Below are 15,540 nucleotides of genomic sequence, written 5' to 3'. Positions count from 1 at the left end.
TAAACCTACTTTCATATTTTCATACAGTTGTGGCTGCTACATAGGTCATGCGCGACCGCCTTTCAGGTGATACGAGAAGCATCTAACAAAGAATGTACGCACCAACTACAGAAAAATGCATTTTAAAAAACTTTACTTTTTCATATACATATTTTAAAATTTATTTATGAAAAAAACAATATTTCAGTTAAAATACTTATACATACATTCAGAAAAATAGATATGTATGTAAGTAGATATGTATATAAGTACATAGGAAACTCGAAATACGGAAAATGCAAATTCAAATAAAGTAGGCAGTATAATATTATAATATAGTAAAATAAAATAGTAGAACATTCTTAAGATACATAAATAGTTGAACAAAATGAAATGCTTTTTGGAATATGTACTTTCCTTAGTTTTGGAATATGTACTTTACATAAAGAGAGATAAAATAATTTTGAGGGCGAAAGCCTGAGCAGTTGTTTTCCCTTATAAATATGTTATATTTACCATTACTTTTTAATACCTAAAAAAAATTTTTTTTGAGGAAATTACATTTTTGTGTATAAACATTTGCGTTTTGAGAATTATGATATAGACCAATACACCAGCCTTTAACGAATTAACATCAGTTCGTTTTAATCTAAACAATTTGTTCTATTACGATTTAAAGTAAACTCTTAGTACAGCATTATGGCGCTTTGATTTTTCTCTTCGCTAGGTGGCTCCAGTCGTTGGCGGTCGCGGTGCTCACAACGTTTGGCATGCAACAATACGAAAATATTTAATATAACAACAAGTGTGGAGGCAATTACCAAGTAGAAACTGTAACCCAAAAAAGCTAAACCATGACTATACCAATTACGGTCCTGAACAGCAAGAACATTATGCTGTAAGTATTGATAGAATTGCACAAGCCAGCAGATGAAGGCGATCACTTGAGCTGCTGCTGCTGAAATGTTAGAAACGAATAGTAGTACCATAGTTCCGGGACGTTTTGCCGCAGACGCAGCTTTCAACACAGCTGCAATGGCGGAAATTGCACAACTAAGCAAACCAAAGCCAGTACCCAAAGCCGTGATTAGCCAAAGCCAAAAATTCATTGTTTCTGGCCCGTTTTGGTCGAATGTGTAAACTGCAAGAAAATTCAAAATGAATGAAAACACACATACATACATATGCATTAATGGTGCTACAACAACAAGTTTCTTTTAGTATCATAGGTAGTTTTGACCTTGACCACTATTTTCAATATTATAATATACGTAAGCGGGACGAAATTAATTGTTTTACGCTTGAATTACTATGGGAAACACCTTTTAAAAAATTATTTCTAAATTTTTGTTTTGCTCAAACAGTGCTTTTATTGAAGTTATGGACAAACATCACGATTATTATTATTATTATTGTTGTAACAATGTCAAGGCTCGGCTCGAAAAATTCGTACGAAGTTAATGCATCTGAAGAAGGTTCCAGTTTGGTTTGAAGTTTTTACTAATGATATCAGATACAACTTTTTTTTATAGCTGCTTCTGAAAGCGTAATGCGAACAACAGTTATAATACGTTCATATATGCATTAATCACCTATGAATTCACCAAATTAATCTACCCGTTCACATATGGCAGATTACCTGTAAAATCTACAATCAGCTGTCAATACTGCTTTGAGAGGTTTTTCTTCATAGAAATTATTTTGGTGGAATACTTCGGTGTTTTTGGTTTCTTTATTTATTATTAACGATATGAAGAAGATATAAGGAGAAGGAATAGCTAATTTAATTGCGGAATTAATTGGCCGCTAATGGAAGAAATCCGTATGCGATGTTTACTGAAGTAGCAAAAAATTATGGCAGCATGGGATATTTAATATTACATTTTATAATAGGTAATAAGAGGACAAAACGTTTGTGGGCACACGCTTTTTTCTGTAAAATGAGTCCCTAATTAATAATATTTAACAAAAATGTTAACAGAATTATGTTTACAGACCTGTTTTCTTTGCCGGCATCCATTTCATTTAGTTTTTATTTTGATGTTTCTCCTTACATTCGTAATAATAATTATCGATAACACAGAAAACACAGGGTTGTATGTCAATAAGTATCGTTATTATCTAGGATTATTTTATAATCTCAGATTTTGGGAGAGAAATTTTGTATGGGAAATCACGCTTTTTCACGGATTTTGAGTAAAGCGCGAAAAAGTAGATCATCTACTTATATGTGAACGTACTATTAGGAGCGGGCGGCCGCCGTAGCCGAATGGGTTGGTGCGTGATTACCATTCGGAATTCACAGAGAGAACGTTGGTTCAAATCTCGGTGAAACCAAAATTAATAAAAACATTTTTCTAATAGCGGTCGCCGCTCGGCAGGCAATGGCAAACCTCCGAGTATATTTCTGCCATGAAAAAGCTCCTCATAAAAAAATATCTGCCGCATTCCTTCCAAATCTCAAACAAAAAGGAAGTGATTATTAAAAGATTTTCCAATTCTCCAGAAGAAAAAAAAGTTTTACTGTGAAAAAAATCCTGTATTATGAAAAAAAAATTCCAATTTCAGCAATTTCCTTCAATATTTATATTCAGCAGCGAACCCAGAAGCCCCCGAGCATCATGTTTGAGGAGAATTCACAGTAAAACTTTTTTTTCTTCTGGAGAATTGGAAAATCTTTTAATAATCACTTCCTTTTTGTTTGAGATTTGGAAGGAATGGCTTAGTATTTAAAAAGTGCCACATGACAAATTAAAGTACATGACATAAGCTTTTATTTCGGCATAGGGAAAAATTTTTTTTATTAAAACTGTTCTGGGCAGATGGGGGTGTCCGGTTGGCGAAGAATGCCCCATATATATATTATTAGGAGCAGGGCGCACCTATTATACAGCCTATCAAGCAATCGACATTTTGCATACCGATCACCGATGACCACTGCAAAACTGTGATTTGTCTTAGAGCCAGAAATCGCCAACAATGTCTTAGAAAATTGGACCAACAGGTCATGTAGCATCGATGTTTAAAAGAAACTTGTACTGTATTTGGGCCACCTCTTATTCTATATCTATTTATCTACATACCAATAATAGGTGTAGTGCGTACACCAAACCCATAGTTGAGATCCTTGTTGCCATAAAATAAGCCAAAGTTGATATCACCTTTTGAATCCTTTCAAATACGAAATAGAAAGAGAAGTGGTGTATTGGGATATACAAACATAAATACATTCATTTACTTACTGTGGAATTGAGGCGTTTTGGGTAGGCACGCACCCAATGATTCGTAGTCAAACTGACCAATAAAAGGCCAATTGCGATGCAGCTACCGAAAAAAGTTGAAAAGACTAGTGCCCTTGTGCGTATGCTCATGGTTACGGTTGACTGGCAAGTCGCGGCGCAATTACTTCATCCAAATTAAATTTTTGCAGTTACAGGAATAATACTCCGTTGTCTACGATATGTCTCCTGGTGGCATCAGTCGCCTAACCACTTTCTCCGCCAAAAATGGTAGACGTTGTTGCTATTCCTTTTTATTTGGTCGTTGCACTATCGTGTCATAGAAAATATAGATATACGAGGTAATTCATATAATTAAACGTAAATAATTGCATATGGAGTTGTTGTTTATTGCTTTTTTATTGGTACTTATTTGTTATCTTTGAGCTACGCCAATTAGGAAACAAAAAACTTAGGCCGCGAACTTGATTTGTCTAATATTTTAGTTTCACTACACATGTACATACATACATGCATACATATGATGTATTTTTAATGCATGCCTTGTGCGAGACTTGTGCGAACATAACTGTAGCAGAACAACGCAATCGCATTTTTATGCCTGAACCTGTATCTGTCCCGTCACAAGCCGCACACAAAGGCATTAAATAAAACGGTTTTGGATAAAACCGCATATGCCTACATCCGTACATATTGCTGTAAATAAAATGAATCATTACTTACCACAAATATGCAGTACTTCCAAATTCACATTACTTTTCCTGTGGCATTTGTATTCCATCAATATTTATAAACTATGCACACTTTTTGCACAATGCACATTGATTATTCTAGCTTTCTTACTTATCTAAATATGAAAAATAATTATTTATTTTGTTTACGCACTGAACTTACTTCCGATCTTCAATCACTTTCTTTGTTTCCTTGTCTTCATTTTCAATTTATTGCATATTTTAGTTTCTCTATTTTTATATATTATTTCTCTCTTTGTTGGGCGCGTAACTGATTGACAATCAAAAGATCTCTTGGCACTCCGCGCAAATGCAACTATGTAAACAAGAAAAGCAATATATAATAAGGGTATTCACTTTAAGTTCGTTGCTCCGTTAGGCATTAGCTTTTACGTTTATTTGGTTTTGGTGAATCTAGTGAAATCTACCACCTGGATGCCATGCTTTGGGCTACAAAATCAATCAACTTTTGTAAAATGTTTCATATATCTTTTCAGTCAGACTGAAAAATTTAACAAAGCATAAATTAATTTTCTATGTATACGCTTACAACAGACCTCAAACCTAATTTTTCGACGCGACAAGTATTTCATGTTTTCTCATTCTCACTGGGCAGTTTCCCTCTAGAATTGTTTTTAGTTTCAGAAGAACTGTGTTTTTGGGGGAAAGATGAGGTGAGGCAAAATATTTTCCCCCAAAAAGGGATTCCAACTTGTAGCCTGTTACAACGTACTATGCCATGTGTAATTATGAAAATGTTTCTTCGCAATGTTCAATGTCACGCAGCGCATTAAGTTGTAAAATACACTCAAACAATCTATGTGCGTACAAGATTTGTTCTGCTAATTTTCATTTAGTGTGAAAGAGTGAGAACAATTCTTATCCAGTGTGCTATTTAAGTTATGGTTATGTCCCCTCCCTGTCTGCCAATCTAATATGAAAAAGTCCATTCATGCATTTTTCTCAACACCTAATTTCAAACCAAAAGTTTTTTTCTAACAGCGGTAACCCCTCGGCAGACAATGGCCAACCTCCGAGTGTATTTCTGCCACGAAAAAAGATCCTCATAAGAAACCATTGGACGTTCGGATTCGGCTTAAAACTGTAGGTCGCTCCATTTGGAGAACTACATCAGGACGCACGCCACAAAAATAGGAAGAGCATCTCGGTCAAACACTTGATAGAAGTGTACACAGAAATTATTGACGTGATAACGTCTTATAATTCGATTTAACAGGCTGCACGCACGAAAAAATGTGTCGTTACCTTGCTCATTAGTGTTACCTTGCTCATTGCCGTTACTTTGCTCATTAGTGTTACCTTGCTCATTGTTGTTACCTTGCTCATATGTCGTTACCTTGAATGAACTGCAAGCGAAAGCGCGGAACGAACTACAAAGCAAACAAAGCAAACGAACGGCAACGTTCGACATCTTGCTCTCTCCTACTTAAGTGAGCGTATATATGTATGTATATGCGCATATGTACATATATAAATTCACTTATTTGTATTTGCATATGCCTTCTTATTGATTATTATTAATTTGATTTACTTGAAGAATTTAAAATAAAACCGAGTTTGTTAATAATATCTGTTGTTTTAATGTTATTATTATTTTTTGACGTGATAACGTCTTATAATTCTATGTTATGTTATGTTATGATATGTTATGTTATGTTATGTTATGTTATGTTATGTTATGTTATGTTATGTTATGTTATGTTATGTTATGTTATGTTATGTTATGTTATGTTATGTTATGTTATGTTATGTTATGTTATGTTATGTTATGTTATGTTATGTTATGTTATGTTATGTTATGTTATGTTATGTTATGTTATGTTATCCATACAAAATATCTCTCAAACCAATAAAATTAAAATTTTCTTTTGAAAAATGCAACCATTCAATTAGTATTTTCTTATGACGTTATCACGTTAAACTATCGTCAGTAAACCGACTTTACAGACAACCTCTTTTTATTTATTTTTATTCAACTTCAAACCTCAACACTATCCAAACTTGACAATTTCTATTAGCTTTATTGGGTGTTTCTCCATATGAATTTTATGGATTGCTGCATTTTTGTTTACACCTTGAGGCTGAACGCTCTTATGAAATCATAACTGTATACTTATACGTCAATCAACATATCATCAATATAAAAACTTGTCAATAATTTTTTCCTTTAAAAATTTTTGAAGAAGTCACGAACAACTATTTTCAAAATCCAAAACTCGAATTGAAAAAATATGTAGATTACATTTTTGTGCCAAAACTATTACTCCGATTTTCTAACACATCACCATCGTTTTGCATTTCTGCAAACGCATTGAACTGTCAAAATATTGACGTAATAAATTTGTGGTCCATATTCATTTCCCCAGTCGAGTTCAGTAATTTTTCTATTTGTTGCAATTCTGCAAAAATTCCAAAAAAAAAATTAGAAAAACAAATAAGTATCATGAAATAATAAAATTCGAAGTTAATAAATAAATTGCGGCACGTCGAGTTCAAGTGCGAATGCGTGTGTAGCTGCAATTATTCGTACAAGCAAAGGGGCGGGAGGTGAATATTTTTAATGCTTTTCATGTATTTTTTTCACAATATTGGAGGTGCAGTGAAAGTTTATTGTGCAGTTGCTGACCGTTACTGTTTCGTGTTCCTTTGTTTAGTTCCAATTAAAAATCATAATTAGAATTAATCGACGCGCGTGAAAACTTGGTGTGTACGTCAAAGTAAAGTACTTATTTTGTACCACTTCCGAATATAAAGGGGAAGAAGGGCTGTGTGCTGTAAGAATTACATTTTTGCTAAGTTTATGTCGCATATAATAAAAATCCTGCAAAATTTCGTAAGAGCGTACAAATATTGAATGTCAAGGACATATCCGATTGGCCTTGCCTATATTTAAATAATCTCATTTGCATTTGTTTTTGTCTTCCTTTTGGTTTGACGCTGCTTGCATCCTTCACTGGTATGTATTTCTGCCCTTGGCCGATAAAACACGTCTACGTCGACAATGCCCTCCAGTGCAAAGATAATCTCGTGAAATAGAACAATAAAACAGAGGGGCTGTAAGTGCCGCGCAAACTTCGACAGTAAAAGAAATTTCTAACTCAGAGGCGCTTTGTGTATCCAATTAGATTTCAAAGGTTATAAAATTGTAAACACGCAAATTTCAATTGATAACCAATCGATTAAACTGTCACTCGGGAGCAATTGTGCAGTCTTGTGCCGTGAATTGTAGTATTGCAAACGTAACGCAGTTAGCTTTAGCTCTCAACGTACTGCTTTGCCGGCCCAAGAAATGTGCGATTCCGATGCCAGCAAAGTACAAAAGTGGACATGCGACTATTGCACCTATGAGAATTTTCCCTCGTCACTAAAATGCACTATGTGCAAAGGTTCGAAACCGCTGTTGAATGAGGATATATTTAGGTAAAGTTGTATATTGTATAAATATATATGTACATATATATGCAGTTACTTACAAATGTTGAATTTTTAGGCTCAGTCCTCCACAAACAGCATTCGATGGTGACGAAGAGCGTGGCGCTACCGCCGATGTGGTGGAAGCTTCTAGCCTTAATGCTTGCTATGCACAATCGCGGCAAGACGTACCTTCCACCTTACCTGCTACTGCCTCTCCTTCTGGTTGCGCCAAGTGGGCCTGCAAAATGTGCACCTATTTAAATTGGCCAAGAAGTTTACGCTGTGTACAATGTTGTACCAAACGTGGTACTACTGTTGATGTCAACGTGGATCAACAGGTTTGCAATAGTGGTGAAGCCGCCGCAGTTTCTTTAACGACAAGTGGAAACTTAGACGCAATTGAGGGTCCGCAAGGATACATGGATAAAAGATCAAAGACGGGGGAGGGCAGCGAAACAACTGTTAATAATATTGCGAACCCTAATACAATTTCGTCGAACAATATTAAAGATCAGTTAAAAGCTTTACGTATCACTAATGATATGGAATTGAATAGTAGTAATATTGCGGAAGCGCAAAGGAATGAAGCAAGCAGTCATACATCGCAAATTAACAAAAAATCGAGCAATAGCTATATTCAATCTATAGGCGCTGCTTCGAATAGACTAAGCCCATTTGAACAGTCGTCCACTACTAATATGATTACCGCCACAACTACTACAACCGTTAACACAACTCACTTAAATAATCTTGCTAATACGTCACAGCAGCAACAACAACAACAGCAACACAATCAATCGTCCACGCCTCTGCAGAACTGTTATGTATCCAAATGGGCCTGTAATGTAAGTCAATGATTTTTGTTGATCCTAATTACTTGTGATATAATCAATCTACCATTTACACGCAGACATGTACTTATGAAAATTGGCCAAAAAGTCTTAAATGTTCCATGTGTGGTGAGCCGCGTGATGGAAACGCGACCAGCATAGCTTCTTTGGGGGATAGCAACGCTATCACCGCAACATCCGGGTCATGCAGCAACAAATTCCTCAATGTGAAGGATGAAAACCACGACATGACTGTGTCAACGAATAATACATTCAACAAGAAACATATTTACCAACTAGGTAATGGCAGTCTCTTTTTTATTTGCATAATTTTGATTATAAATCCCAAAAATACGTATGTATGTATGCAATGCAGGTTCTTCTGAGACTATAAACAACTGTGATACCGTACAAGAGCGCCAAGAGCGGCGTCAGCGACAAATACGGCGGCAGGTCGACTGGCAATGGCTTAATGCATGCCTTGGTAAGATTGAATTAATGTTATTGCTTCTTAGAATATTTATTTATAATTTAATCATATCGCTCTTAATACTTTAAAGGCGTTGTGGAGAACAACTATAGCGCTGTAGAGGCGTATTTGTCATGTGGCGGCAATCCTGCGCGTGCTTTAACCGCGACTGAAATTGCTATTTTAAATCGCAACTCGGCATTCGATGTGGGACATACGCTAATTCATTTGGCGATCCGTTTTCATAGAGAAGAGATGTTGCCCATGCTGCTTGCACAGATCTCAGGCTCTGGGCCTGGCATTAAGCGTGTGCCCTCCTATGTCGCACCGGACTTAGCCGCTGATATACGAAGGCACTTTGCCAATACGCTACGCATGCGTAAAACCTCCTTCAATTGTTTCTACGTGCAGGAGCATGCGACATTTGCTTTACCAGCAGAAATAGAAGAATTGCCGATTCAAATTCAAGAACAGCTTTATGATGAACTGTTGGATCGTGATGCACAAAAACAGCTTGAAAACCCTCCCCCAGCACTTAATTGGTCGCTGGAGATAACAGCACGTTTGGGATCGCGTTTATTGGTGTTGTGGAATCGCAGTGCCGGCGACTGTCTGTTAGACTCGGCAATGCAAGCAACTTGGGGCGTATTCGACCGCGACAACACACTTCGTCGAGCCTTGGCGGATACGTTGCATCAATGTGGTCCGATGTAAGTAACACACATATGTATATCCTACATGATGCCGAGTGCCAACACAATTCTCTTTCTACCAGCTTTTATCCACGTTGGAAGGAATACGAAAAGTGGCAGGCATCAATGTTGCATTTCACGCTGGAAGATGCCCAATGGCAAGATGACTGGAGTAATTTGCTATCGTTAGCCAGCCAACCGGGTTCCTCACTGGAACAGTTACACATATTTGCTCTGGCTCATATATTGCGACGACCAATTATAGTTTACGGTGTGAAATATGTTAAAAGTTTTCGCGGCGAGGATATTGGCTATGCGAGATTTGAAGGTAAATTTGAATTTTGAAATATCACGATTGTTGTTGTTGTAGCAGCATAAACATTCCCCATACATATACGGGGAATTCTGCTGAAGTGACAGTTCTTGGCCGGATATAAATTCAGCCTGTCTACGGGAACGTCGACTTTTGCTGCTATAATACCGAAGTTAGGCGTACTTATATCCAGTCAAACATTGTTATTTGAAAAAATATATATCTTAACTGTAGCAATAAAACACTAGAAGTTATTGAATTACATATTTCTCTCGCCGTAAAAAATAGGTCTGTACTTGCCTTTATTTTGGGATCAAAATTTCTGCATAAAATCACCCATTGCGCTCGGCTATACGCGCGGACATTTCAGTGCATTAGTGCCAATGGAACCATTTGCTCGTATCGACCCACGCAGAGATGAACCAGAGGACGTGCGTTATCTGCCATTGATGGATTGCGAATCGAAACTTTTGCCAATACACTTCTTGACTCAAGCAGAGGTAATAGTGAACAAAAATAATAGTAAAAGATTTAACTATTTATTATTTTTTTTTTTTTGTTTTTTGGAATATAGGTTATATTACAACAAAAATCATATAACTCAAAATTTCACACTTTAAACAAAATTAGAGAAAATAAAAAAAAAATCATCAAAATTTCAAATTTTTTAGTTAGAATTTTTAGAAAAATTCTGGGTATGCAGTCTTATAGAGCAATCAATTTTATTTAGTATAATGTTGTTTAAGTTTAAAGTTGGTCAAAACTCGCATTGATATTTGATTATTATTATTAATTTTTTATTTTATTGACGGGGTGCTCTAATTCACATTTTACTACTAGCTTTTCATGCACCACTTTGCTTTCCAAAAGGAGAACGCATTTTTAATGCGCGAAACCAAGAATGATATATTTAGAAGGTTTCGCCTAAGGCGGATTTATTACAGGTGTTAACATCCGCATATAAGTAAAAACATACGTGTATTTTGTTTTTGCTTTTTGAATTCTATAACGTCAAAATCAGCATGTTCTCTTCCACACTTGCCATTTCGTTTCCCCGCCGGGAAAGCCAAAAAAGGGTCCTCTACCCCAATTAACTTTTTTCAAGCCCAATACACATTATACACACAATACATTTTTTTTTTTTTAATTTCACTTTAGATATTATTTGAATCAAGGCACATTCATTAAAGGTGGTGGCACTAGACCAACAATAATATTTTGTACGTTTGATTGTATTGGCAAAGTAGAAATCAAAGAATCAATTCGCCTTGCGTCATTCTGGACTGGCAGGCACATAGTCACGGCGAAAGAAACAAAAAACAAATCAGCTGATTTACCGATACCACCTTTAATAAATTCGCCTTGATTCGAATCAACTATACGTTCTCAATGTAGACAAATGGCAAAGCAAACACACAGATGCAAACAAAACAAATAACTTTGACCTTATTCATATCTACAGCTAAAAAATCAGCTGGACGGATGCCATTATCTGTAATAAATCTACCTTGGTTTGGCTAATAACTATGGTGAAAAAGAAAATTATGAGAATTTTGGCTGTCACGTCCAGTTTCGCCCGAATTCTGCACAATCGTTTCACATCTATTCACTCTCGTCCAATCAGTCATTGTTCAGACGGCAATGAATTGACATTGTGTTGGTTTTTTCGTATATCAGTAATACAATCTTAGCTTTTTCGTAAACAAACCACTTCGTGACCCAGTTACCTCGGCCTATCAGCTGATTCTGTGAAGTTCTTTGAAGCCAGATAACGGCCTGTTATTGGCCACACCTTCACAATTATTTTCACCATGGCCCGAAACAACTTTATTGCTGTTATTGTAGCATGTATGGAGAATACATATACGCGGCAAGGATGATAGATTACCAAGCGTGCTCGTTAGGTATGGTGAAAAACAAATTGAGGGGAACTTTGGATTCCACGTCACTTGGGATGTGTTTAAAAAAATTTAGGTTTTGCTGGCATACGATAAAAATCATCACAGTCAATGCTCATAGCATTCGTTTGTTTACGATTACGGTGAATACAAATGAGCAAAGATTTTTCTAAAAAATCTGACTAAAATGCTTTAAATTTAGATGAAAATGTGGGAAACTTTTTGAAATGTGGTACGAAATATGAAATTTTATTTTGTTGTAGTATAACACTCTCTGTGCTTTTATTGTGACCCCCTCTGTATGTACATTATAAAACAATGCTTTTGAATTTCTCAGATGGGACGCGAAGAGGCTATAATGAGACAGTGGTTGGATGTATGCGTTACAGATGGAGGTCTACTGGTGGCGCAGCAGAAATTGCGCAAACGACCGCTGTTGGTCGCACAAATGCTGGAAGAATGGCTAAACCACTATCGAAGAATCGCGTAAGTGTCGCATAACCAATCGGGTTGGCCACTAAGTAATTGCGGATTTCACTCATAGATGGCTTCAGTTGAATTTTTAGATTTGCAGACATAGTACAAATGTAAAACACATTTTGTTATTTGATAGTTGGTAATTCAGCTGGCAATCAGTAAAAAACGTTTTTTGATCGGTTGCGTAGTTTTCGTTTGGCGTTCGTTGGAAAATGGAAACTCAAAGGGAACACTTTCGTCATATTTTGCTTTTTTATTTCCACAAAGGGAAAACCGCATCACAAGCTCATAAAAAGTTATGTGCTGTTTATGGTGACGAAGCCTTAAAAGAACGGCAGTGACAAAATTGGTTTGCAGTCAAAGATGAAAAACGCCTTGGTCGTCCAGTTGAAGTTGATGACGCCCTAATAAAAGCAATAATCGAATCGGATCGTCACAGTACAACACGTGAGATTGCAGAGAAGCTTCAAGTATCACATACATGCATTGAAAATCCCTTAAAACAACTTGACTATGTTCGAAAACTCGATATATAGGCCCTCACGAACTGAAAGAAACGCATTAACAGCTGCGATTTGCTAAAGAAACGTAATGAAAATGATCCACTTTTAAAACGACTGATAACACAGTCCTGCGAGGGTGAGTTTCTAGAATGGCTGTACTTGTTTCTTGTAGTTTTTTATGCGCTGAAAACGAATCTGACCTTCAAAATGCTCCATCACGTCAGGATTTTTGGTAAATGAAGCCTAAAAGGTCAAAAAATGGCCATTTTAGCCATTTTTGATAATTTTTTTTGGTATAGAAAATTTTTTTTTTTTTCAATTTTCGACGAAAAGGTCGCATAGTACAACCTTTAGCTTTAAAACCCATTTTTTTAAATTATTGTACGATTTTTTAAAAAAAAGTTATGACATTTTGAAATTAACAGTTTCAGTTACGTATACGTTGGGTATAACGTCTATTGGCGTAACTACAAGAAACAAGATCAGCCATTCTAGAAACTGAAAAAAGTTAAATTTCGCAGGCCTTTGAAATTGGCGATGAAAAATGGGTTGTTTACAACAATATCAAGCGGAAAAGATCGTGGAGCAAGCCAGGTGAACCAACTCAAACAACATCAAAAGCTGATATTCAAGAAGGTTTTGTTATCAATTTGGTGGGATTACAAAGGAATTGTTTACTTTGAACTCTTACCACCCAACTGAACGATCAATTCTGATGTCTACATTGGACAACTAACAAAATTAAACAATGCAGTTGAAGAAAAGCGGCCCGAATTGACAAATCGAAAAAGTATTGTATTCCGTCATGACAATGCAAGGCCACACACATCTTTGGCCACTCGGCAAAAATTATTGGAGCCTGGTTGAAATGTTTTGCCACATCCACCATATAGTCCTGACCTTGCACCAACTGATTACTTTTTGTTTCGATCTTTACAAAACTCCTTGAGTGGTAAAAATTTCAATAATGATGATGATGATGTCAAATCGTACCGGTTTCAGTTTTTTGCTAATAAACACCAGAAGTTTTATGAACGTGGAATTATGATGCTGCCTGAAAGATGGCAAATGTTCATTGATCAAAATGGGCAATACATTACAGAATAAAGTTATTTAGTTCCATGAAAAAATTGTCTTCGATTTTCTAAAAAAAATCGCCAATTACTTAGTTGCCAACCCGATATTTCAACCTGGAGTTTTAAAATTCAACTTTGTTTTTATAATTTTCATTTTCCCCTCTAGTCAAGTTATAACGGCACCCTTTGTACGGAGACCGCAGCAAACCGGCTATTCAAGTGAGGGTGACTCTGATGAAGAATAGGTACGAGCAGAATCTAGTTGCAGTTCTTCTTGGGGACAGCGCTCGCGGCGGTAGCATTAAGACACATAACAGACAACAAATATGGTCGTGGCGTATACTTGATAACCGAATCCCAAAACATAAATTGAATACATATATATATATATATAATTACTGAAATGAAATAACTAAAAGTATGGATACCTAGAAAACTTGCATAACGTTATATTGATTACAAAATTTAAAGCATATTTTACGTAGATAATGGATATTAAAGAACTAACGTATTCGTTGGTTCATACGATATATACATAAATATAGCAAGAAAAAAACTACAAAAAATAGCAAATAATTAAAAATCATATCCGTTTCCAATTCAACAGAAATCGTTGATTTTAGTAAAGAAGCTGAGAATTTAATCTAAGGGAAGCATAAATATAAACAAACAATAATGTTTATAACAGAGATCACACCAACTCGTAGATGTGTAAAATATTAAATCGTTAAACTGAAAGGAAAAGTCAAAAGACAAAGCGAATAAGGGATTATAAGGAGAAAAACGATAGCGTCTGAAACTCTGATTAAAACAATTTTCAGATATGCAAAGGCATTGAAAAACATGAATGTTTTGAGTCTCAAGTAAATTTAAAAAAGCAAACTGCAAAAAAAAAAAAATTAATAATAAGAATATGTATTTACAAAATCAAATGAATGTAAAATATGTAATACTTGAAACTAGATAATATTTTATTGTAATGAGTTTCTTTTTGCTGGCCGACACAATTTGTCGGACCAATTTTACCAGTAATTGTCGGTAATTAAAAAAATACATTTATATTAAAAAAAAAAAGAAAAATTAAAATACATCTGCAATAATGATTGAGATAGTAAAGAAATATGAGGTAAATGATGAATGATGTATGAGAAAACATTAATAGTTGCTTACGATTACTTTGTTTTGAAATTATAAATGGATTATTATACTATAAATATTATAATTTTTGTTGGTAATGTTATTAAAAAGAAACTTATGCCCATTTCACACAAATATACTATAAATAAGATGGATTAAAAATCGAAAAGAATTGCATTTACTTGGGTCATCACATTACCTCTTACAAATATGCGATTGTCACAAAAACGGTGGATATTCCCACTGAGTCCTGAGATGGATGTACACTCGTTCCCACGTTAGTCGGTTCTACGTTTCCGGAACGACCCGGATTTATACTGCTACCACAACAATGTGGATGTAAAACAAATAAATAAATAATTGGCGCATACGCTTCTGTTAGGTGTTTGGTTGCGGCCCTCCTGTTTGTGGTATGCGTCTTGATGTTGTTCCACAAATGGAGGGACCTACAGTTTTAAGCCAACTCCGGACAGCAAATGGTTCTTATGAGGAGCTTTTTCATGGCAGAAATACCCTCGTAAGCTCGTCATTGCTTGCCGAGGGTCAACCGCTATTAGAAAAAACTATTTCTATAACTTTGCTCCTTCATGCACGGAGATTCGAACCTACGCACATGGATGTATACTATAATAATTAGACCAATGTTAGCATACGGAGCGGCTTCTGGGTATCGAAAACTGCCTTTTCGAAAGTGCATTGGTGACAGCGAGTATCGTAGGCGATGGAACAATGAGCTGTATGAGCTTTCCGACGACATAGAC

At 35.8% G+C, this 15,540-nt stretch overlaps 2 protein-coding genes across 3 annotated transcripts; one reads left to right on the top strand and one right to left on the bottom strand.

The window, feature by feature from the left end:
• Nucleotides 1-277: 277 nt before the first annotated feature.
• LOC129236421 (uncharacterized) lies at nucleotides 278-4,214 on the bottom strand. 2 transcript variants are annotated; one of them, XM_054870805.1, is made up of 5 exons: nucleotides 4,130-4,214; nucleotides 3,942-4,065; nucleotides 3,222-3,527; nucleotides 3,063-3,150; nucleotides 278-1,120 (listed from the first exon to the last, which is right to left on the bottom strand). In XM_054870805.1, the coding sequence occupies exons 3-5, from the start codon at nucleotides 3,348-3,350 to the stop codon at nucleotides 666-668; spliced, it is 672 nt and encodes a 223-aa protein (XP_054726780.1). In that variant the 5' UTR covers nucleotides 3,351-3,527; nucleotides 3,942-4,065; nucleotides 4,130-4,214; the 3' UTR covers nucleotides 278-665. The 2 variants fall into 2 exon arrangements, with proteins under 2 accessions (XP_054726780.1, XP_054726779.1); XM_054870804.1 differs by having other exon boundaries at nucleotides 3,942-4,194.
• Nucleotides 4,215-6,191: 1,977 nt separating this feature from the next.
• On the top strand, nucleotides 6,192-14,722 carry LOC129236420 (ubiquitin thioesterase trabid). The gene is made up of 10 exons (XM_054870803.1): nucleotides 6,192-6,517; nucleotides 6,983-7,390; nucleotides 7,461-8,229; nucleotides 8,295-8,514; nucleotides 8,591-8,698; nucleotides 8,775-9,393; nucleotides 9,459-9,703; nucleotides 9,977-10,188; nucleotides 11,924-12,072; nucleotides 13,809-14,722. Exons 2-10 carry the CDS (start codon nucleotides 7,260-7,262, stop codon nucleotides 13,885-13,887), a joined length of 2,532 nt encoding a protein of 843 aa, XP_054726778.1. The 5' UTR covers nucleotides 6,192-6,517; nucleotides 6,983-7,259; the 3' UTR covers nucleotides 13,888-14,722.
• The last annotated feature ends 818 nt before the right edge of the window (nucleotides 14,723-15,540 follow it).

Source organism: Anastrepha obliqua, chromosome 1, assembly GCF_027943255.1.
Source record: "Anastrepha obliqua isolate idAnaObli1 chromosome 1, idAnaObli1_1.0, whole genome shotgun sequence".
Lineage (NCBI taxonomy): Eukaryota > Metazoa > Arthropoda > Insecta > Diptera > Tephritidae > Anastrepha > Anastrepha obliqua.
This window is presented reverse-complemented; position numbering and strand designations above follow the sequence as displayed.